Source organism: Schistocerca cancellata, chromosome 4, assembly GCF_023864275.1.
Source record: "Schistocerca cancellata isolate TAMUIC-IGC-003103 chromosome 4, iqSchCanc2.1, whole genome shotgun sequence".
Taxonomy (NCBI): Eukaryota; Metazoa; Arthropoda; class Insecta; order Orthoptera; family Acrididae; genus Schistocerca; species Schistocerca cancellata.
This window is the reverse complement of record NC_064629.1, coordinates 812,485,637-812,508,482: the sequence shown is the minus strand read 5'-3', so window position 1 is coordinate 812,508,482 and position 22,846 is coordinate 812,485,637. Positions and strand designations below refer to the sequence as shown.

General features: G+C 43.3%; 2 protein-coding genes across 5 annotated transcripts in view; one reads left to right on the top strand and one right to left on the bottom strand.

The window, feature by feature from the left end:
• The window catches only part of LOC126184795 (syndetin), a 169,720-nt gene that overhangs the window by 146,211 nt on the left and 663 nt on the right, over nucleotides 1–22,846 (top strand). The window lies entirely within an intron of this gene.
• LOC126184796 (basic helix-loop-helix transcription factor scleraxis-like) overlaps nucleotides 18,388–22,846 on the bottom strand; it is an 84,439-nt gene continuing 79,980 nt past the window's right edge. Inside the window, exon 4 of the mRNA XM_049927379.1 lies at nucleotides 18,388–20,635. Coding sequence (XP_049783336.1) covers nucleotides 20,564–20,635 — 72 coding nt within the window. The 3' untranslated portion in view covers nucleotides 18,388–20,563. The remainder of the gene's footprint in view (nucleotides 20,636–22,846) is intronic.

Sequence of the window (22,846 nt, the reverse complement as noted above, 5' to 3'; positions counted from 1 at the left end):
TGCAGTTGCCTCACGTAGTATTACTGAATTTGGGAGCTAGGCGAGCACCTGGTACCTCTGTACGGTGACGGGGAATGGCTATGGTGTGTTGCAGAGTGATCTTGTCCAGAGTACAGCCATGAACTTTGTCTTACAGGTCAAAGATAATCCTCCATAGTTGACTGGTATGACTAAGACTATTGTGATGGTTGACGTCTTGCAGCATAATAATTGCTGAACACTCATCTTCCTTCTTTGCAGTAGTGCTCGAAATGCCCAGGGTGTCCACAGTGAAAACAGACAAGCGCCTCCTTATTCCAAATGTCCATTCTTCTATGGGGCATTTTACATAATGGAGATGTGGGTTGTACCGGCATTGGTCGGATGCGGGTTGTTTGGCGACGGCAGTGTAAGCCCGAGTTGGCCGAGTCCATTCTTCATGGCATATTCAATGAATGGCAGAAAGTAGTGCCAAAGATTGATAACACCACTTCCTCAACATCTCTGTTACCTCCTGACATATGCAGTTGACATCCATGGGCTCAGTGTCTTGTGTAATCAGAGTGACAGTTCTGGCTGATCTACATCTACACAATTACTCTGCAGTTCACAGTTAAGTGCCTGTCAGTATTAACTACTTCAGTTAGCTACCTCAAATCAGAGTGAATTTATTCTGATCCAAAGCAACACACATTGTTAGTACCAACAAGAGCCATCATCTGCAGATGGCTGCATCCTGCACTCTTCATGGCATCCAGAAGCTCCCATTCCAGATCCGGAATGACTCCTTCTAATGTGCACCCGTTGTGCACACTGGATTCCTTCCCTTCCTTTGCAGACATATCCCTAAGGGCCCCCATTATACACCTAAAATTAGCGCTCCCAACTACTAGTAATTGCACCCCCAGTGAATTCCCAGACCTTGCAGGCCAAGAGGATGTCTCTGGACCAGGGTGATTGACTACATCTGGCTCAAGGACTTAGTAAGTTACAAACAGTGCCTGAAACCTGTTCATCAGATGAACCAGGGAGGCCCTCCGATTGGTGCTTTGGAAAGTCTTTCACTGCCAGCTACACCTTGGAATGACATCGCACTCTGCTACGGGAGAGGGATCAACTTTAGTGTGGGCAGTACGCGAGTTGGCCACAGTAGTGGACCAACCGGGAGACACGTGGGTCATGCTGGACTTCCCACCAATCACCCCTTCTGGCCCCCTACAGTGACGCCAATTGGCAACATCCTTGAGCTGTGTGACCAAAGCCAACACCACCTGGAGCTGTCCCCCCAGGGGGTCCACAACTCTTTTCGTGGATACGTGCGTAGCGAGCACGGGACCCCGAGCTAATGTGGCCTTCCTTCCTTTCCGGGCTGCATACCTTCCCTTTCCACATCCTTCCCCATCCCACATCTTCGCCCCTCCTCCCCTCACCTCTGGCTCTTTGCTTCCCTTTCTCCCCATCTGGGAGTATGGTTTGTGCCTACGTCCGGAGACGGACGCTCGAAACTGTTCCAACTTCCTTGCTTTCTCCACTTGCAAGTCTTCGTCCTTCCTCTGTCCTTTTCTTTTCCTTTCCTCTTCTCTTTGCCCTTTTCTCCGCTGCGGCGTTTGAGACCCCTCTTCTTTCCTTTCCTCTTCTCTTTTTTCCTCCCTGTGCGTGTCTGAAGACCGACCCACGCACCTCCATGCGTAGCCGGTGACGGGGTAACGCGTAATTCCCCGCCCCGGGTAGACAGGTAGGACACGTACGTACCCCCTGGTAACGGCCAGGCCCAGGGAGGGGTGATTACCCTAGCTGATACCTTCCGAAAGTGCCGATTGGTCCCTCCGTCCGTTTGTCGGGAGGTGTGACCTGAGGTGTGAACAATCACCTAAGGCGGGAGTGCCCTCAGTGAGGGCCCCCACAAGGGAGGAGCGCGCCATTGGAGACGCCGGTAATCATGGGGGATTCTTCCGCAATGGTTTCCTCACCTTCCACTATGTCTGCTCACAAACGTAAGTATACTGAGTCTCAGCCACAGACGGTTCTTCCATCGTTGCCACAGTTCCTTGTTGTTACTCGGTCTGACGAAGGTCACGACTTCTCCACGGTCAACCCTTTCATTATTCAGAAAGGTGTCGACGCAATTGCAGGTCCTGTAAAGTCTTGTTCCAGATTACGGAATGGCACCCTGTTGTTAGAAACACACAGTGCCCTCCAGGCACAAAAATTGCTGCGTACTTCTCTGCTCCACACCTTCCCTGTCCGGGTGGAACCGCACCGTACCTTAAATTCCTCGCGTGGAGTCGTTTATACACGATCCCTCGATGGATTGTCTGACGAAGAAATTCAGCACTACCTGTCTGACCAGGGGGTAACGGCTGTTCATAGAGTTATGAAAAGGGTTGACACAAACATCATTCCAACCCGCACTGTCTTCTTGACGTTTGACAAAGTTCAACTCCCATCGAAAATCAAAGCGGGCTATGAGATAATTTCTGTTCGCCCTTACGTCCCAAACCCTACGCATTGCTATCGATGTCAGCGGTTCAATCACACCAGCCAGTCCTGTTCCAATCTGGCCAAATGTGTTACGTGTGGCAAGGATGCCATGAGGGTGCTTGTCCACCTCCATCCCCTCGCTGCATCAACTGTATGGGTGACCACGCTGCTTCCTCTCGAGATTGCCCCGTTTTTAAGGACGAAAAGCTCATCCAGGAAATAAGAGTGAAGGAAAAGGTGTCGACCTTTGCTGCTCGAAAACTATTCGCCAGTCGACAGCCCACCGTGCCTCAGACAGGAAAATACAGCACTGTCCTTGCTTCTCCTCGGCCAACAAAGGAGGCGGCCACGCAGACTTGCGACCTCACCTTTAGTGCCACGTTCGTTAGATCGGCCAGCGCAAAGATCGCCCGTTCAACCTCACCACTTTCGCCTGCCCACTCTATGGCTCACCCTTCATCGGGTTCTGCTAAATCTCGAGCCCAGAAGTCAGACACCAAGCCTTCCAAAAAAGAGCATACTTGTGAAGAGTTTTTACGTACCGCAACTTCCCAACCATCGGTTCCTCCTTCATCTAAACATCATACTTCTAAGAAGGCTACAAAGAAACCCAGTTCCTCTCCTTCTCCGCCAAGGCGTGTCCCATCTACAGCACCACCTGGCGGAAATCGCCCTCGGCCGTCTTCTGTGTCGCCGAGGCGCACTGCTGGTGGCCGGTCAACCGGCCGATCGCTGGTGGCAGGAGCTGCTCCTGACCAACCTATGGATCAGGATCTTCTGCCTTCGGCATGACTGCCATTCCATGCTGTCGGTCGCTAGCTCCGAGCAGTCTTTGAGTTGACAGCAACTTTGGTCACATTCCTCCATTTTCTGTTCACCCCGTGTCCATTATCCACTGGAATATCCGCGGCATTCGAGCCAATAGGGATGAATTGTCGATCCTCTTACGATCCTACTCGCCGGTCATCTTCTGTCTTCAGGAAACAAAGCTGCGTCCCCATGACCGCTTTGTTCTCCCTCATTTTCAGTCGGTCCGATATGATCTCCCCTCTGTTGAAGGCTCTCCAGCCCATGGAGGACTCATGATTCTTCTCCATGATACTCTCCATTATCACCCAATCCCCTTAAACACTTCCTTCCAAGCTGTCGCCGTCCGTCTTTCCCTTTCCGGATACACGTTCTCTCTTTGTACTGTATACATTCCATCGTCCACACCAATGGCACAAGCTGATCTCCTTCATCTTCTTGGTCAGCTTCCACCCCCCTATTTGCTGGTTGGGGACTTCAATGCCCACCACCCGCTTTGGGGATCTCCACATCCTTGTCCACGTGGCTCTCTATTGCTAGACGTCTTCCACCAAGCGGATCTAGTTTGCCTCAACACTGGGGTCCCCACATTTTTGTCTGCCTCCACGACAACTTTATCTCATTTGGACCTTGCGGTCGGTACTGTTCCGCTAGCTCGGCGCTTCGAATGGTTTGCCCTTGATGATACACACTCGAGTGACCACTTTCCATGTGTCCTCAGACTGCAGCCTCAACTGCCATATATGCGCCCGCGACGCTGGAAGTTTGCCCAAGCCGATTGGACACTTTTTTCGTCTCTAGCGACATTCGATGACCGTCGCTTTCCCAGCGTCGACGATGAGGTCACCCATATTACCGACGTTATTCTTACAGCTGCGGAACGTTCAATACCACGCACCTCCGAATTCCCCGGCGCCCCCCAGTTCCATGGTGGAACGAGGCATGCTGTGGCGCACTACGTGAGCGGCGACGTGCTCTTCGCATTTTCCGTCACCATCCTACTTTGGCTAACTGTATCCGCTATAAGCAGCTCCGTGCGCGATGCCGTCGCGTCATCCGCGATAGCAAGAAGGCAAGCTGGAAATTCTTTATTAGCTCATTTAACACCTTCACTCCCTCCTCGGAAGTTTGGAGTCGGCTTCGACGGTTCTCAGGCGCGCCTAGTTTCTCCCCGGTCTCTGGGCTCACTGTTGCGCATGATACATTAGTGGACCCCGTCGCAATTTCTAACTCATTGGGCCAGCACTTTGCTGAGATTTCGAGCTCTTCCAATTACCTGCCACCGTTTCTCCCGAAGAAACGTGCAGCGGAAGCGCGACCTCTTGCTTTCTCCTCTCCAAATCGCGAAAGCTACAATACTGTTTTCTCCATGCGGGAACTCCAACATGCACTCTCTTCTTCTCGCTCCTCCGCCCCAGGACCGGATGGTATCCACGTCCAAATGTTGCTGCATTTATCAACCCATAGTCTGCGTTACCTCCTTCGCCTTTATAATCGAATTTGGACTGACAGTACTTTTCCCCGACGATGGCGGGAAGCTGTCGTCGTTCCTGTTCCGAAACCTGGAAAGGACAAACATCTCCCCTCTAGCTATCGCCCCATTTCTCTCACGAGTAGTGTCTGTAAGGTTTTGGAGCGTATGGTGAATTACCGTTTAGCTTGGTGGCTGGAATCCCGCAGTCTTTTAACACCTGCCCAATGCGGATTCCGAAAGTATCGTTCTGCAGTTGACCATCTAGTTGCTCTCTCCACTTATATCATGAATAATTTTCTCCGGAAACGCCAAACAGTAGCAATATTTTTTGATCTAGAGAGAGCATACGATACCTGTTGGAGGACAGGTATCCTCTGCACACTGTTCTCTTGGGGCCTTCGAGGTCGGCTGCCCCATTTTCTTCGCGAATTTATGGCAGAGCGCACATTTAGGGTGCGGGTGAACACTACTCTCTCCCGTACTTTCTCCCAAGAAAACGGGGTACCCCAGGGCTCCGTGCTGAGTGTTGTACTGTTTGCGATTGCCATCAATCCAATTATGGATTGTCTCCTTCCTGATGTCTCGGGCTCCCTCTTCGTGGACGATTTTGCGATCTACTACAGCTCTCAACGGACCAGCCTTCTTGAACAACGTCTTCAAGGATGTCTCGATCGCCTCCACTCTTGGAGCATCGAAACCGGCTTCCGTTTTTCTCCCAGTAAGACCATTTGTGTTAATTTTTGGTGACGTAAGGAGTTTCTTCCACCCTCCTTACATCTAGGACCTGTCAACCTTCCGTTTTCAGACGTCGCTAAATTCTTGGGTCTTATGTTTGACAGAAAACTATGCTGGTCCTCCCACGTTTCGTATCTTTCGGCTCGCTGTCTGCGATCCCTCAACACCCTCCGTGTCCTGAATGGTACCTCCTGGGGAGCGGACCGAGTGGTCCTTCTCCGCCTCTATCGTGCCTTAGTGCGCTCGAAATTGGACTATGGAAGCATAGTCTACTCCTCTGCTCGGCCGTCTATTCTTCAGCGTCTCGACTCTATCCACCACCGTGGATTACGTTTAGTGTCTGGAGCTTTTTACACCAGCCCTGTGGAAAGCCTTTATGCTGAGACTGCTGAACCTCCGCTGTCCAATAGGCGAGCAGTCCTTCTGAGCCGTTATGCCAGCCATCTGTCTTCCATGCCTGCTAATCCAGCCCATGACATATTTTTCGATGCCTCCTTTGATGTAGGGTATGCAGGCCGCCCCTCCTCCCTAGTACCACCGGGAGTCCGCTTCTGTCAACTGCTCCATTCTCTTTCCTTCCGCTTTCCTAAAACCTTCTTGACAACTTGGGGTACAGCACCGCCTTGGCTCCGTCCCCGGATCTGCCTGCTCCGTGACCTTTGTCGATTTCCCAAGGATGGTACCCCTACACTTGTTTATCGTCGGGCATTTGCTGCTCTATGTGCACAAATGACGGAAGCCACATTTATTTACACCGATGGCTCGAAAACATCGTTAGGTGTAGGGAGTGCCTATGTTGTTGGCGACACCCCAAATCACTTTCGACTTCCCGACCAGTGTTCGGTCTATACTGCGGAGCTTTACGCTGTTCTCCAGGCTGTCCACTACATCCGCCGCCATCAGCGGATACAGTACGTTATCTGCTCCAATTCTCTCAGCTCTCTCCTCAGTCTCCAAGCTCTTTACCCTGTGCACCCTCTGGTCCAACGGATTCAGGACTGTCTGCACTTGCTTCACCTGGGGGGCGTCTCGGTGGCGTTCCTCTGGCTCCCGGGAGACGCTGGTATCTGTGGGAATGAGGCGGCCGATATAGCGGCCAAGGCTGCAGTCTCTCTTCCTCGGCCAGCTATTCAGTCGCTTCCCTTCACCGATCTACGGAGCGGTTTATGTCGCAAAGTTGCTCAATTATGGCATGCGCATTGGTCAACACTTCCCCATAATAAATTGCGGGAAGTGAAAGCCCTTCCTTGCGCTTGGACCTCTTCCTCTCGAACGCGTCGTCGGGAGGAGGTAATTTTAGCTAGACTCCGGATAGGGCACTGTCTTTTTAGCCATCGACATCTTTTAAGCGGCGATTCTCCCCCACTCTGTCCCCACTGCTCTCAGCTGTGGACGGTAAGACACCTTTTAATTGAATGCCCCTATTTTAATCCGTTACGCTCCCGTCTACAGCTATCGCCTGATCTATCGTCGATTTTAGCAGATGACACGCGCTCAGCCGACCGCGTTCTCCAGTTTATTAGTGACAGTGAAATGACGTCAGTCATTTGAAGCTTTTTTTTGGGACAACCAACCCCTTTCTGTAGTGGATTTTTAAGCATTCCTTCTGCTTTTAGTTTCTCCAATTTTATGACTTTGTTCCCATTGCTGCTGGTTTTAAATTTCGGTTTTTTACTGTTTCCTAAGTCACGGGCTGGGCGCTAATGACCATAGAAGTTTTGCGCCCTAAAAAAAAAAAAAAAAAAAAAAAAACTGGAGCTGTGAACGAAGGGTCACCAACTCTGCTTGCATCTGAACACACCAATCACAGTCAATATCCATACTAACGACAGGCTGATAAATACATTGACACACAGGAAGTATAGGAGTTGATACTAAAGAACAGTGATGAAATTTAAAATAACTCACTTCTTATGAGAAGCTGTGTCAACTCACAGTACTCTGATGAGCTGTTGCTACAATGCAAGGTACCACTTGACTGAGGAATCTAACTACCACAAGTGGCTCTTGGAACACAAAAGAAATGCATGGTATCATGCAAACAGTGGTTCTGTGTGAAAGGGTGGAACTTTGCCTGATAAATACACAAACACACACGAAATACAGAAGTTGATGCTAAAGAAAACTGATGAAATTTAAAATTTTATAAGAAGCTGTGTCAATTCTCAGTACTCTGATGAGCTGTTGCTATGAAAGCTATCACTCGACTGCTGTGTCTCTTCTCTTGCAATCTGATTGTACGAGAGAGCCAAGGTCTTCATCATAGGGACCACATTCAGGACTCTTTTCTTTTGCATTTCCTCAACGTGATGGCACTGCTCGATGAATTCTGTTGTTGTAACACACACTGGTGTCCAAAATTAAAACAACAAATGGAAATTTTGCGATAAGAATACAGAATGTAAACAACTGCACATACATGACGGTAGACAAAAATGTTCTTAATTTTTTCCGACATAAGGAATTTGCACACACATTCCGGCAACTTGTTAATGTACTCATTATAAGGTGTGACCACATGTGGCAGTAATACAGGCCTGACAACGACTGAGCATGCTGTGAATCGTGTCATCAGTCTCATGTTGAGGCAATAACACCCATTCTTCCTGCAAAGCTGCTCGCATTCTTGAAGAGTGATTCTTGGATGCTGACGTCATGCAAGCCATCTCCCTAGTGCGTCCCAGACATGATCTATGGGATTCAAATCAGGTGGGCAAGCAGGTCAAGCCATGTGTGCAATATCTTCCATTTCCAAGAAAACACCAACCACCCATGTTCTATGAGGTCGAGCATTATCGTCCATCAGTACAAAGTCTGGGTCTACAGCTCTTCTCAGCAAACGCACATGAGGTCCCAAGATCTCGTCGCAATACCTGACAGCAGTTAAATCTTTCCAATTCACCCGTGCAATTTCATGAAGAGGGGTTAGAGTGGTCAACATAATCCCTGCCCACACCATTAGGGGTCCTCCTCGATATCACTCTTTCCACAATGTTTGGGTCTGGAAATAGTGTTCCACATAGACTCCAGAGAGCGAATCCATTGAGAATCACTCTCTAGACTAAATCGGGACTCATCTGTGAAAACAACATTGGACCACTGTTCGACCGCCCAGGTGGCATGTTGATGACTTCTCTCTATATGTTCCCTTCTGTGAAGACGCGTCAGAGGTAGACATACAGCAGGTCTCTGACAATAAAGGCCACTCTGCTGAAGCCTTCTGCACACTGTTTGCCTCAATACAACACATCCAGTGGATGCTGCGAGCTCACATGCCAGTTGCTGTGCAGTACTAAGGTGGTACTGTCATGCCCTTACAGCCAAATAACAGAAATAACAGTCCTTTCTTCTGAAGTCACTCCTGGTCACCTCTGGCCTGGTCTTCAGGATACAGTTTTGGTCTGTATACAGTATCGCTACATCCGAGAAACAACAGAATGATTCACATCAAGCTGTCAGGCCACATCAGTTTGTGACTGTCCTGCTTCCTTTCTTTGTATGGCCCTCCACTGCAGAGAGTCTGGTGGGCATCTTCTCTGTGCCATACTGCACCGTCTGTGACTGTGTAAACAGTGATTGTGGATGTGGGGCTAGCCGGCAAACACTACCTCGTTTCATAGGTGCCCTAACATCATCAGTGGCATGGTTGCCTGTTGACCGGAATGCCATCTTCCGTGCAGAACACGATCGTATGGACATCTGGTTGACAGTTTGTATGATTATATTGTGAATTAGACACAGGACAGGGAAATAGCAGTTCATTGCTTTAATTTTGGACACCAATGTGTTTACTAGAACAACTTGGTACAAATAAGAGCTTCGTACATGGCTTCTGTGGATCCTATCATAAAATACGGGATTATGTCGGCTTCTGTAATGTGGAATCACAATATTGCAAAGGACCAAAACATTCTGTATGTATGAATGTGTCATTTTGTCATGATGATGTGCCCTGTTGTTCTGCTAAGTGGACTTGCTGTTGGTAGACACACATTGTTTTCTTCAGTTTGGCCTGGAAATTATCCCAGCTATTGAGCTTCTCTTCATTGTTCTTGAACCATTGCTGAGCTATGCTGTCCATGTAAAAGTATATGTTTGCCAAACACTTCATGTTATCCCACCTATTGTATTTGGTGACTTGGGCAAATCCTTTCACCCATTTCATTGGGTCCTGACTAGAAAACACTGTTGGATGCGTGATGTGCAGCTGACTTATGGCTATTGTGGAATCCAGTTTTCTGCTGAATATATGGATCTCAGGAACAAGGTATTGCCTATATTCCAGTTCATGTCTCTAGAGGTGAAGGCTTTTACATTCCCTGATTGGAACCACAGTGATGCAGACGTTTTGAAGTACCCAGCATATCCATCTAACGATGTCACTTCTGAACCACCATCAAATCCAAATCCAAAGGTGGGATCATCAGTGAAATACAACACTCAGAGCTGAAAGCACATTTAAACTGACAGAAGAAAATTGCAACATCAAACACTGATTTATGTAGACTAATGAAATTTCAGGAATACATTTGTCTAGGTAACATATGTAAGTGATTAACAAAGCAAGATCACAGGATAAGCCATTGCATATGCAAAATGCTGGAACATCAATAACCAGTGCAAATGCCAGAATATTGAATGCAAACATTTATGCATTGTGTTGTACACATACTGGCTGGCTGTCAGTTTGTGGGATGGAGTTCCATGCCTGTTGTACTAGGTTGGTCAGTACAGGGACAATTAGTGCCGATTGTGGATGACACTGGAGTTGTTATCCAATGACGTCCCATGTGTGCTCAATTGGAGATAGATCTGGTGATCGAGCAGGCCAATGCAATATGTTGACAATGTGTAGACCACGTTGAGTTACAACAGTGGTATGTGGGTGAGTGTTACCTTTCTGGAAAACACCACCTGGAATGCTGTTCATGAATGGGAGCACAACAGGTCGAATCACCAGATTCATCTATAAATTTGCAGTCAGGGTGTGGGTGATAACCATAAGAATGATCTGGCTGTCATACAGAATTGCACTCCAGACCGTAACTCCAGGTATAGGTCCAGTGTGTCTATCATGCAGACAGATTGGTTGCAGGACCTGAACTGGTCTTCTCCTAATCAACGCATGACCATCACTGGCACCGCCACATCCGCAAATGGTGGATGTTTGGGGTCAGAGGAATGCATGGTGCAGTGTGTCTGACTCAGAGCTGTCCTGGAAGTAACTGTTTTGTAACATTTTTTTGTGTCACTGTGGTGTCAACTGATGCTGAAATTGTTGCTGCAGATGCAGTATGATGCACCAGAGCCATACACCAAACACAGTGGTCTTCCCTCTTGGTAGTGCCACATGGCCGTCTGGAGTTCGGTCTTGTTTATGTTGCACAACTCCTTTTTGATGTTATTTTTTTCCCCTTCCATCAGTGCATTAGCCTCAATGGAACTGAACATCTGGATGGAGGGTACAGCTATTTATACAGGCACTGAATATTACAGAATATACAAACATAAGATATTTCAAGAACATCCCAGAAATGATGAATACTAAATAACAAATAATTACTGGTGGTTGGGTTTGAAGTGGTGACCCACAGGTTGCCTACCAGTGATGCTATCCACTATACCATACTGCTTGTGCCATAGCTCACAGGAGTATTATACTACTGTCTATTATGTGATTGAGACATTTGCTGCTGACACAAAACTTCAGGTTTTTGGTAAAGTACCTAGAATGCAAGTGATAATAATGAACATGAATATGCTTGCTCCTCAGTGATCCTGTTGTGACAACGTGCTCTTTCATTGCTGACGAGTATGTGCCTTACCTTCATACCCCCCACATCTCTCCCTAAAATATAAAGACCATAATCCTCTACATGACACTGACCTTCTCCATTACAAGGACAACATTTACAATAAATGCCATTGAGAAACATTCGTAATAAAAATACTGGAGCATGATGGAAAATTGCTGAAATACACTCCTGGAAATGGAAAAAAGAACACATTGACACTGGTGTGTCAGACCCACCATACTTGCTCCGGACACTGCGAGAGGGCTGTACAAGCAATGATCACACGCACGGCACAGCAGACACACCAGGAACCGCGGTGTTGGCCGTCGAATGGCGCTAGCTGCGCAGCATTTGTGCACCGCCGCCGTCAGTGTCAGCCAGTTTGCCGTGGCATACGGAGCTCCATCGCAGTCTTTAACACTGGTAGCATGCCGCGACAGCATGGACGTGAACCGTATGTGCAGTTGACGGACTTTGAGCGAGGGCGTATAGTGGGCATGCGGGAGGCCGGGTGGACGTACCGCCGAATTGCTCAACACGTGGGGCGTGAGGTCTCCACAGTACATCGATGTTGTCGCCAGTGGTCGGCGGAAGGTGCACGTGCCAGTCGACCTGGGACCGGACCGCAGCGACGCACGGATGCATGCCAAGACCGTAGGATCCTACGCAGTGCCGTAGGGGACCGCACCGCCACTTCCCAGCAAATTAGGGACACTGTTGCTCCTGGGGTATCGGCGAGGACCATTCGCAACCGTCTCCATGAAGCTGGGCTACGGTCCCGCACACCGTTAGGCCGTCTTCCGCTCACGCCCCAACATCGTGCAGCCCGCCTCCAGTGGTGTCGCGACAGGCGTGAATGGAGGGACGAATGGAGACGTGTCGTCTTCAGCGATGAGAGTCGCTTCTGCCTTGGTGCCAATGATGGTCGTATGCGTGTTTGGCGCCGTGCAGGTGAGCGCCACAATCAGGACTGCATACGACCGAGGCACACAGGGCCAACACCCGGAATCATGGTATGGGGAGCGATCTCCTACACTGGCCGTACACCACTGGTGATCGTCGAGGGGACACTGAATAGTGCACGGTACATCCAAACCGTCATTGAACCCATCGTTCTACCATTCCTAGACCGGCAAGGGAACTTGCTGTTCCAACAGGACAATGCACGTCCGCATGTATCCCGTGCCACCCAACGTGCTCTAGAAGGTGTAAGTCAACTACCCTGGCCAGAAAGATCTCCGGATCTGTCCCCCATTGAGCATGTTTGGGACTGGATGAAGCGTCGTCTCACGCGGTCTGCACGTCCAGCACGAACGCTGGTCCAACTGAGGCGCCAGGTGGAAATGGCATGGCAAGCCGTTCCACAGGACTACATCCAGCATCTCTACGATCGTCTCCATGGGAGAATAGCAGCCTGCATTGCTGCGAAAGGTGGATATACACTGTACTAGTGCTGACATTGTGCATGCTCTGTTGCCTGTGTCTATGTGCCTGTGGTTCTGTCAGTGTGATCATGTGATGTATCTGACCCCAGGAATGTGTCAATAAAGTTTCCCCTTCCTGGGACAATGAATTCGCGGCGTTCTTATTTCAATTTCCAGGAGTGTAGTTTTCAGTGGAATGAACTTAACAATCAGTATGTAGTAGTGAATAAAATTAATGCGGCACAAATGAAAGTGAAAGAGGCTTGTGCATTAAATTTTGAAATTAAGATATTGGGAGTTATTTAGGGTGTTTGAGGAGAAATAACAAATATTTTAGATGGCATTAGCATAGACTAATTCAAATAATACATTCCATATAACATGTTGGCTAATGGCACTCCAGTTACTATGGATTCGTGTATCAGTTGTCATTTTTTGTTGTGAAATTCAAGTTGTAAACTTGTGTTTGAGCTTCCACTATTGAGGTTTTCAACTGTGATTGTGATTTGTAGGCCAATTGTAATGTATCATTCAAATATGTCATATGCTGAGGATGCCGATATGGTGTCTGTCCTCGAATTTTGTAATGAAAAAGCTGCTGTTTGTAGAGAATCAAGTAGACAGTTACCAGATTCAAGATAGTTTATTCATGTTTTCATGCAGCTGCATGAAACTGGATTGAGTACCCAGCAGCTATATCTCATCTGTGGGTGAAGTAGAAGTCGTTATTCAGTTGGTAGAACATAGTTCTCCAACAAGCACAATTTCGACACACATCAGTGTTCCTCATAGAAGAACATGGTAGACATTACATATGTATTAGCTTCTGTCCTCCTCATTTACAGTGGATGTAACGATTTTGAGAAGGAGATGAATATAGACTATTGGAACTTTGTCAGAGGCCAACTGTAATCCACTGAGTTATCCCATTGAAACTGTTTACTAATGAAGCCACTTTTACGTGTGGCTTTATCAGTAATACTCATAACTCACATTGTTGATCCAACGAAAACCCACACGCCTTTGTGGAAACACATTTTCATGAAGGATTCACTGTAAATGTATGGTGTGATCTGTTAAGACAATAAGTTGATTGAGCCTGTTGTGTTACCGCATCATCTTAGAGGGCCCCATTCTGTAGATTTTCTTGTAAATGAGCTTCCAGCATTATTGGAAAAGATTACTTTGGCTACATGGATGGGTACATTCTTCCAACATGACGGCCTCTGTGTGTTCTAGTCATCAGGTGACACACCACTAAACATTCCCTAGAAGATGGATAGGCAGAAATGGTCATGTTTCTTGGCCACCAAGGTGACCAGCCTTTACCTCTTTAGATTTTTGCCTGTGGGGATGGTCTACAAATAAAAAATAAAAACACGAAATAAGGTGTTCATTTGGACTATGCTCCCATGAATTAGCACGAAGACAAACTCGAGAGAACTACGTGTGGTGTTGTCAAGGGAATTGGGAAGAGCAGTAAAGTTGGAGTTGAAATTCATGGAAATCAACTTTAAAGTTAATCTTTTGCTTTTGCCTAGCACTTTCTGTGAATATTTGTTTGGGTTACATTCCAACAGATGTATCTCTTTAACCAATAAAAATTAAACGCAAGTTATATGGAATGTTTTATTTGAATTAGTCTGTATTACCACCTCCTAAAAATTTATTATTCATCTGGAAACACCCTGTATATGGTTGGAGTATATAGCCTATGACAAATACTTTTGAAAATGATTCCAGTAAATGATAGATGTTTGATTTTGTAGTTGGGTACGTGGAGAACATCTGCTAATGACCACAAAGTATGCACCTTCTTGATATGCCAGCAATACTCATGTAAAGAACTTCTTAATAATATTGAGGGTATGTATCACAAAAAACTCCAGTTTTCTGGTGATGAATGTAAATTTCATTAAAAAACCTAGTTATAGTCAGACATTTCACACTCTTAACAATGGGCGATTTTTCAGTACAACATTTTGTAGCAGTTTTAAATGAAAACCGAAAACCCGCAATAATACACAATCGGCATAACAGGTGGCTCCACTGTTGTTACATTTCAGTACTGTCACTGCTGTGGCAGGGAAATGGCATAGTGCCACATCACAGGTGCACACAGTTGCTGGTGGAATGGTCTAGTATTTTCATCCAACTGTTCCTCTGTGATGAGGAGGCAATTGAAGAAGAGTTGAGAAGTGTGGCTTGTTTTCTGGTGGCTGAGGGTACTGGAGTAAGCAAAATTCATCATTGCATGTCTGTTGTGTGCAATGAACCATGCCTGTCTGTGGTGTGTGGGTACAATTGACAGGGGGGATTCTGGGAAAGGCGCACATCACTGTAAGACGATCTGCACCCGGGACAGATCTGTTGAGCCATTACCCTAATGTAATGGGGCAAATTGGTGGCCTTATCCTGGGACAATGATGAATCATGGAGTATGAAATTCTTGTGCGGGTCAGCCTTAGCAATGGCTTCATGCCTGCCCCCATCAGAGACCATTTGCTTTACTGCAAAATTTATGTGCAGTGGGTGCCACATCACATGACAGAGGGACAAAAGGTGGTCAGAATGGTGTCAGTTCTGAGTCATCTGCTGTGGTACCACAAGTAGTACCACAAGCATGCATTTCTGTCCTATATTGTCAGGTGTCAAAACGTGGTTGGCAAAGCCAACAGCGGAAACATCCCACAGCTCCCTGCAGAATAAATCCAAAGGTGTTCACCCAAGTTCTGGTAAGATCATGATGACCTCCTTTGATTGCAGGGCTCTCTGCTTGTCAAGTTCCTCAACCGTGAAACCACAGTCAATGCGCAGTGTTATGAAGACAATTTGCAGAAACTGTGACATGCCATAAAGTCAAAATGCTCTTGAATGGTACCGGACTGAATCATCCTGTTGTACGATAATGCCCACCTGCACACTACCATTCGGACAGAGGCTACACTTCATGATTTCAACATCCTCCGTACAGCCTGGCCTTGGCCGTGTGATTTTCACATCTTTGGTGACCTCAAGAAATACGTGCATGGATGTCGGCTTCAGCTGGACAAGGAAGTGCAAGTGTGGGTGCTGTTGTGGATCCATCAGCAACCGACTGTATTGTGATCATCTCGTCTCCCAGTGAGATAAATGCCTTAATGCCTGTGGTGATTACTTTTGAATGGAACCATTCCATGGTCCCATTGTGACAGGTATTCAGTTTTCATTTGACTGCCAGTCATATATAATGTGGGAAATGCAAAAATCATGTTCAACATCATAAAAGCAGTTATTCTACTTTTATAATGTAAGTTTATTACTCGTTGATAAATTTTCTGAGTGTTGTATATATTTTTTTAAAAAAAAGGGTTCCCCACACAAGCTCAGGAATTTGGATACATTATTGCTGCCATGAGAAGGTATAGATGTAAGTATGTGAGTGAGACTGGAGAACATGAAAACCGCATCTCCCAATGTTTCAGACAGGAATATAGTGACTTCCAGTGTTCCAGAGCAACAGAAAAAGATGTTATGGGAAAATAGCAGCCTGTGATGTTCCAGAGCAATAGAAAAGTATTTGATAGGAAAACTGCAACTTCTGACATGCAAAGAGAGCAGAAATTACATCTGACGTGATAATCACTGGCCCCACAAAATTGTCTGAAGAGAGTTGAATGCCCAAGTCCATATCACCTGCGGCTGGAAGATTAACAAATTAAGGTTGTGACTTTATGTGGAAATGACCAAAAAGTGATGACAAAAATTTACAGACAGTTTTTATGTCATGTCTGTAACATTACTAAGCAGTTCTCATGCCATGTCTAGTAAACCAGACTGTAATTACAAAAATGTTGAAAGATCAGAAGATGAAAATAAGGCATAATCCAGAAACTGAGGTACATATTGCAAATGAATCAGTTTAAGATCATATCCTGCTGTACATATTTGGTTGTTTTTCGTACTAATTGTTTTATTCCCAGTGATTCTTTCTTGTTACGTATTTAAAAATGACCACCATACTACTACTGCTACTACTACTACTACTACTACTACTACTACTACTACTACTACTACTACATTTATCATGACAGAATTGTCAATCAACTACTTTTTGTGGACAATTATCAGAAACTTGGTCCAAGGTGCGAAAACAATTTGGTTAAAATAATGAGCCTTTTTTGGTTGAATGAAATATTTAAACACACATTGAAGGGTTCACAGTGTTTTTAAACATGATTATTATTGTGTGTAAAATGATTAGATAGCTTCAGTGATTAACAGAGTTAAATAGTCAGTGTGTTGTAATTTTGTGAAATTATGCCCAAATCTTTGTAATTGGCAGAAGTGTTCGATACTATATTCAGTTAGTTCAGTTGTGGATCACATGCACATGAAATGTGTGTGAATTCAATTGATATTGCTTTTGACTGTTGAAAGATCAATGTTGTAGCAACTGAGGACCTGTGCAGATTAAATGCACAAATATAATTATTTATTTGTGTATTTATTAATTTATTTCATTCAGATATCATCTCACAGTGATATAGGAACTGTCAAGATAGTACAATAAAAATCGATAGTTCAGAATATAGATATGCACGGAATATTTAAGTTTGCTATATAAGAATAGGACAGGTGGTCAGCCGTGGTCTTGATTTAGGAACGATTCTGACTTTTGCCTGAAATGATGTAGGGACACAACAGAAAACTCAAATCAGGATGGCTGGACAAAGTGAACCCCCATGCCTGTGAATGAGAACCTTGGGAGACTCTTCACAGCTGTTATAATAATCTTGTGATAATTAAGCAATTAAAACCTGGACTTAGTCTTCACAGCAGAAGGAACCAAATGGCCATAGAGCCAGAAGAGGGCAGAAAAATAATATGCTTGATCATGATGTGTATGTATCAAATAATTTTTGGCATTTGAAACTTTTGGTTTCTTTTATAAACCCTTCATGAGAAATATGCGTTAGGCTATCGGCACTGCTTCAGAATTCTTTCATTATATTTTACACATCTTCAGTAGTGCTGTGTTCATTACAATTGTTTTGTATTTTTTTTCCCTAAATCCAAATGCCTGAAAGTAAATAGGCTTAACAATCTAAAATAGATAGATCACTTTTTCTGAAAGCAAGGGCACCAACACTATGAAAGTAATTGCTTGTAAATTGATTTTAATGGAATATTGCTTTGTTATTGTTGTCATTGACCTACTTTAATGACTATGATGACATGAAATTCATTTAGAAAGCTGTATATCTTGATTTTAGGTGAAACTAAGCAGTTCTGAGGATGTACAATAATAAGTATGACAAATCATTGAGAATTGTTCGGTGGAGGTTCTTGAAGTTGTATGTACTGTCAGTACCTTAAATAAATATTTATTTCATATTACTTTCGAATAATGGAGATAAATAAGGTAGCCAATGAAATGATAGTATGCCATTTACAGAACTTGTCTCATATTAAGAACTATAAAGTTTTCTTTCATAGGATTCTTGTCGATACATTTAAATAATATTTTGTGTACATTCATTCATTTAAGCTATACAGAGAAGTGTTTTTGGGTAACCTCTCATTTAGACAAGAACTATTCATCATACCATAGAAAGTGCTTGGGAATTAATTTTTTTTTCTTTTTTTAAAAAAAAGTGTGTGTCACAACAAATTTATTGAAAGACAATCCCATTTTCCACCTTGGCTGTTGTACAATGAATGTCATTTATATCATAATCGGCTGATTTTGGTGCTGTGCCATTTTCAAGTTGTTCTGCTCTTTTAATCACCTCTATTGGCGTATACAAATATATGTCTGTTATGTTAATATGTAATGGCTTTCGTAGTACACACACACAATAACAACATTCCACACTCATTGTCAGTTTGAAATAAATGCCATAGTGGCAAACGTGCATAAACGCAAAAACTTGTATGGCACAGAGCATTGCTCTGTACTGGTTGGTTTGATTTGGGAATTGTGTTTAGAGTTCACACATATACACCTGTAGGCATCTGTTTAGGTATGTGAATGTACTAATGACAGTCTCATAAGAAATTTAAATACATTTTCAGCATTTCATATCAAGGAAGAATTTTGGCATTAAAATACTTGAAGGTAAAATTATCATCTCCTTCCTTTTGTTGACTACGATTTTGGCTCAGAAATAAAGCAATATGTAGCAGTGAAACTACTTGGTATTGGTAATCTACCCAGAGGAATAAAATATTTTGTAGAAGTAATGTGTTCCAATGTAGAATAAAGGTGTTCGTACTCTATGGTTGGGAGGGATGTATGATTACGCTTGGATGCTAAGTACACAAATTTTTAAGATTGTGCAAAACAGAGCTTGTTTTGAGAGCTTAGTAATACAACTAATATTTTAAAGTAGCTGAAGAAAACATGTGACCATTTCAGTATGATAGTGGATAATCCTGGTTAGAATCTGAACTATGGAATGAAGAAAGATATCCACTCACTTTATAGCGGATACACACATATATTGATTGCTGAGTATTGGAAATGACAGGCTGAAGGAATTACGTGTATTTAATGTTTTTGATACAAAAGAATAACATTGCATACTATATGTTACCTATGGGTTAATGCACATGCACTGATGTGACTTGTTTTAGATGTAGACTTGACTGTGGCTAACTGCTGATTTGATTTTAGCTGTAACCTGCATAAATTGGTTTATATATAACACACACACACATGTGACTTGGAATGTCATCATCTTGTTGTTGAAGGGAGAGATAAAAGTTTCATTTGTCACATTCCCTGGAACTTACAAACTGGAATGTATTGTCAAAGGCAAATGTGCTGTGAGAATATTTTTGTTATTCCTACCTCTTGAAATAAATGCCTAAAAGATATAAACTTGTGAACATTGAAATAATTGTAGTTGCACTGTGAATACTTCTACATAAATGGTTTTGAATTGCTTTGTATTTTCATTTACCTACTAGGGAGATATTTTTTCATCCATTATCACCTGTAAATGAGATTTGAATTTGCAATAAAACAAAGTTAAAATTAGCATGTTTGGTGAAATGTTACATTTGAGAAACAAATGTTGCATGAGGAAGAGGACAACGGCTGTAGGGAAAAAAACAGAAACATAAGGATTTGTGAGGGGGAGGGTGCAGGAGAAGGAAGGAGAAAAGTGTTATCCACCTTCCTCCTCTCATTGAGAATTATATACGAGAGTTAGAAGGATTTGGCATTATTGTGAATCATTATTCATAATAATAAGGGTGTTCATATTATTATTCTATTACAATTTAATACTCAGATTTCAAGCATATACTGTAAAAAAAAAAAAAAAAAAAAAAAAAAATTCATAGACTGATTTTGGCTTCTCTTTTGATTACAGTTCTTGGTAACAAATGAACAATGTAATTTAAGTGTGTTTCTCTGTTAGTAGATCATATAGTAGTGTTTATTTAATAACCTTTGAGTTGAATTCTATTAATTTGAAATTTAAAATATGCTACAACTGATTTAGCATAATCTTATGCACTCTCTCTCTGTGTAAACAGATATGTATGATTTGACCTGAGTATGTGTTACTACTGATTGGCATATAATTAACATATAGTTGTTAATTTTTGACATGTACAGATCTCAAACCAATCACTGAGTTGTGTTACTTTAAAGTTTACCTAAAGTGACATATATTAGAGTTATTAGCAGCATAACATCTCCACATGGGGAAGTAGTTCCACTTCACCTGACAGTTACTCGTCAATATCCTAAGTGTAACATTACAAACCTTACAACATAGCAGCAAACATTGCTGACAGCAATAGCTAATAGTGTGTCAGTACATCCTGGAATTGTATTGCAAGCAAAGTATGTGGTGTGCTTAGTAAATTTGATATCATTGCTTGGGAAGTATCTGTTCGCCACTGATTCGTTTTCCACATTTTGATTCCTTATTCTTGCAATGACCCTGGAAAGAAATTTATGAGTTACTCTATTTAATATATAATGTCATTCATAATTAAAAATGTAGAAAAAAATACAGGTCCCATACATAAAGTCAACACTAAATATTATAATACATTAAAGGCACCTGGTAAGAGGAGATGAGTTGACCAACAGGTTCTTGATAAATTAATTTGTTTCAGATATCAGTTTACTTTTTATGAGTGAATTATTCTGTGAGTCATTCTAATCTAAATGTAGTCTGAAAAATCCAGAAAAATTAAAGTGAAAATAACACATTTAATGATGTTAACAGCAAACACACAATCATCTAATTGTTCACTAAGGACTTTTCAAACTAACAGTAACCATAGATGTGTGTATAGAAATATGTAATCACATAATGCACTTTTTTTGTTTATTTGAGGAGGCTGTTTGTGTGGGGCATGTTGTTTTTAATAGTGCAATGTTTTTATGGGCTGTAATAAGAAACAAATATCCAGGCCATCCCTTGGGCTAAAGATGGATCATGCCATCTATTGAGCAAGTCATTTTCTAATTCCATAACTGCAGAGTAAATGTTCTCATATTTTGGTATGACTATACTGATGATCATATGAATTCTGGAAATAATAAGCAATATGACATGGCCAAAATATTGTACATTGGAACTGAACTGACCATTGGAAGTTTTCACTCCAGTCCTTCTGTTATGGATCTCCATTATTTAGTGTGTTGGGATACCATGGGATTGTAGTGTGTTCCTAGCTATTATATTGCCTGTTTTCTGGCCTCCTTATTATTCCATCACAAACTGTTTCCACAAATTAAGGAAAGATCACAAAAATAATTACTAACATACTTATTTTCAAAGATGAGGAAAACCACAACAGTTGAACCAAAACTATTTTATTGTTTACAACGGGTTTTGGAATAATATAATTCCATCTGCTGGAATACACTGTAGCAATGGAAACAATATGTTACAATTATGAATAAGCAGTAATTCAAAAATTAAACTGTGATAGCAAACTGATAACCATGCATTACTTGCATAATGTGTAAGAGAACCAGGGTTATCTTCTGCCCTTTGCTGTCTGTGGAACAGAAGTTTCTAGCATAATTATATACTGGTATCAAATGTAATGAAATGTGTCCAGCAAGTTTGTTTATGACACACAATATACAGTTTATCTTCAAATCTGGAATACATTTGAAACATACGTGGATGAATCCATTTGGTATAGCACAAGTAGCGCCAGTACTTAGTGCAAACCCTCTAGCCACAGTAAAGCTCATATAATAATGTGTAATACTATTTATGGTTGTCTATGTAATCTCCACAGGAAGTAGATGCCAGCCTGCAAATTTAACTTCAGCATGGCTGACGTCAGGGGAGGAGAACTCTCAGCAGTAACACACTTCCTGAGAGTGACCCATACATTCTCTACTAGATGCAAGTCAGGAAATTGAACTAACCACTCCATGTCCTGAATTGTTTACTGTTGAAGATATTTTTCCATGAGAGAAGCTCTTTGTGTTCAAATGTTGCTGACTAGTAAGATGAAAATCTCCACTTATTGGACCATCATACGACTGTACATAAGCACCAAGGGTGCCATTTCGATTTCAGAAAACCTATAGTCACAGCTTCACATGGCTAGAAATCCAAGTCCATGCCGTCACCCAAATCTCTCTCTCTCTCTCTCTCTCTCTCTCTCTCTCATATATAGGTACTACTTTCACATGTATTTGATAGATAGTTAAATGGCTTCGTGAGAAACAAAGTTAAGATTGCTGCCACACTCGTCACCTCACACACAACTACAATCATGAAGCCTTTTGGGCCCAATACGTGTCACTCTTCTGGTGGCTCACCCAGGGCAAACCACAGAGTGAGTGGGAAGATTGTCTTATTATTTTAAGCAGATATCAGCTAATACTCATCATATGTGCACTTTGCAGCTCTTGGCTAATCCTTCTGGATGTTGAGCATGCACTTAGTAATGGTTACCACAGTCTATAAGTGACAAAAAGATGAATGTGTAACCACTTGCTCACCTTTGTACTGATGGTCACAAATGGATTGCACTGCCTCTATTTTGCTTGTGGCAGATTTACATAATGCTGCCATGGCAATAATGTACTCAAGCTAGACTTAATAACTTTACAAGTTATTGCTGTTTCTCTGATTTTTTCATAATATATTGAAACCAATGTAAGATTTAGATAAATA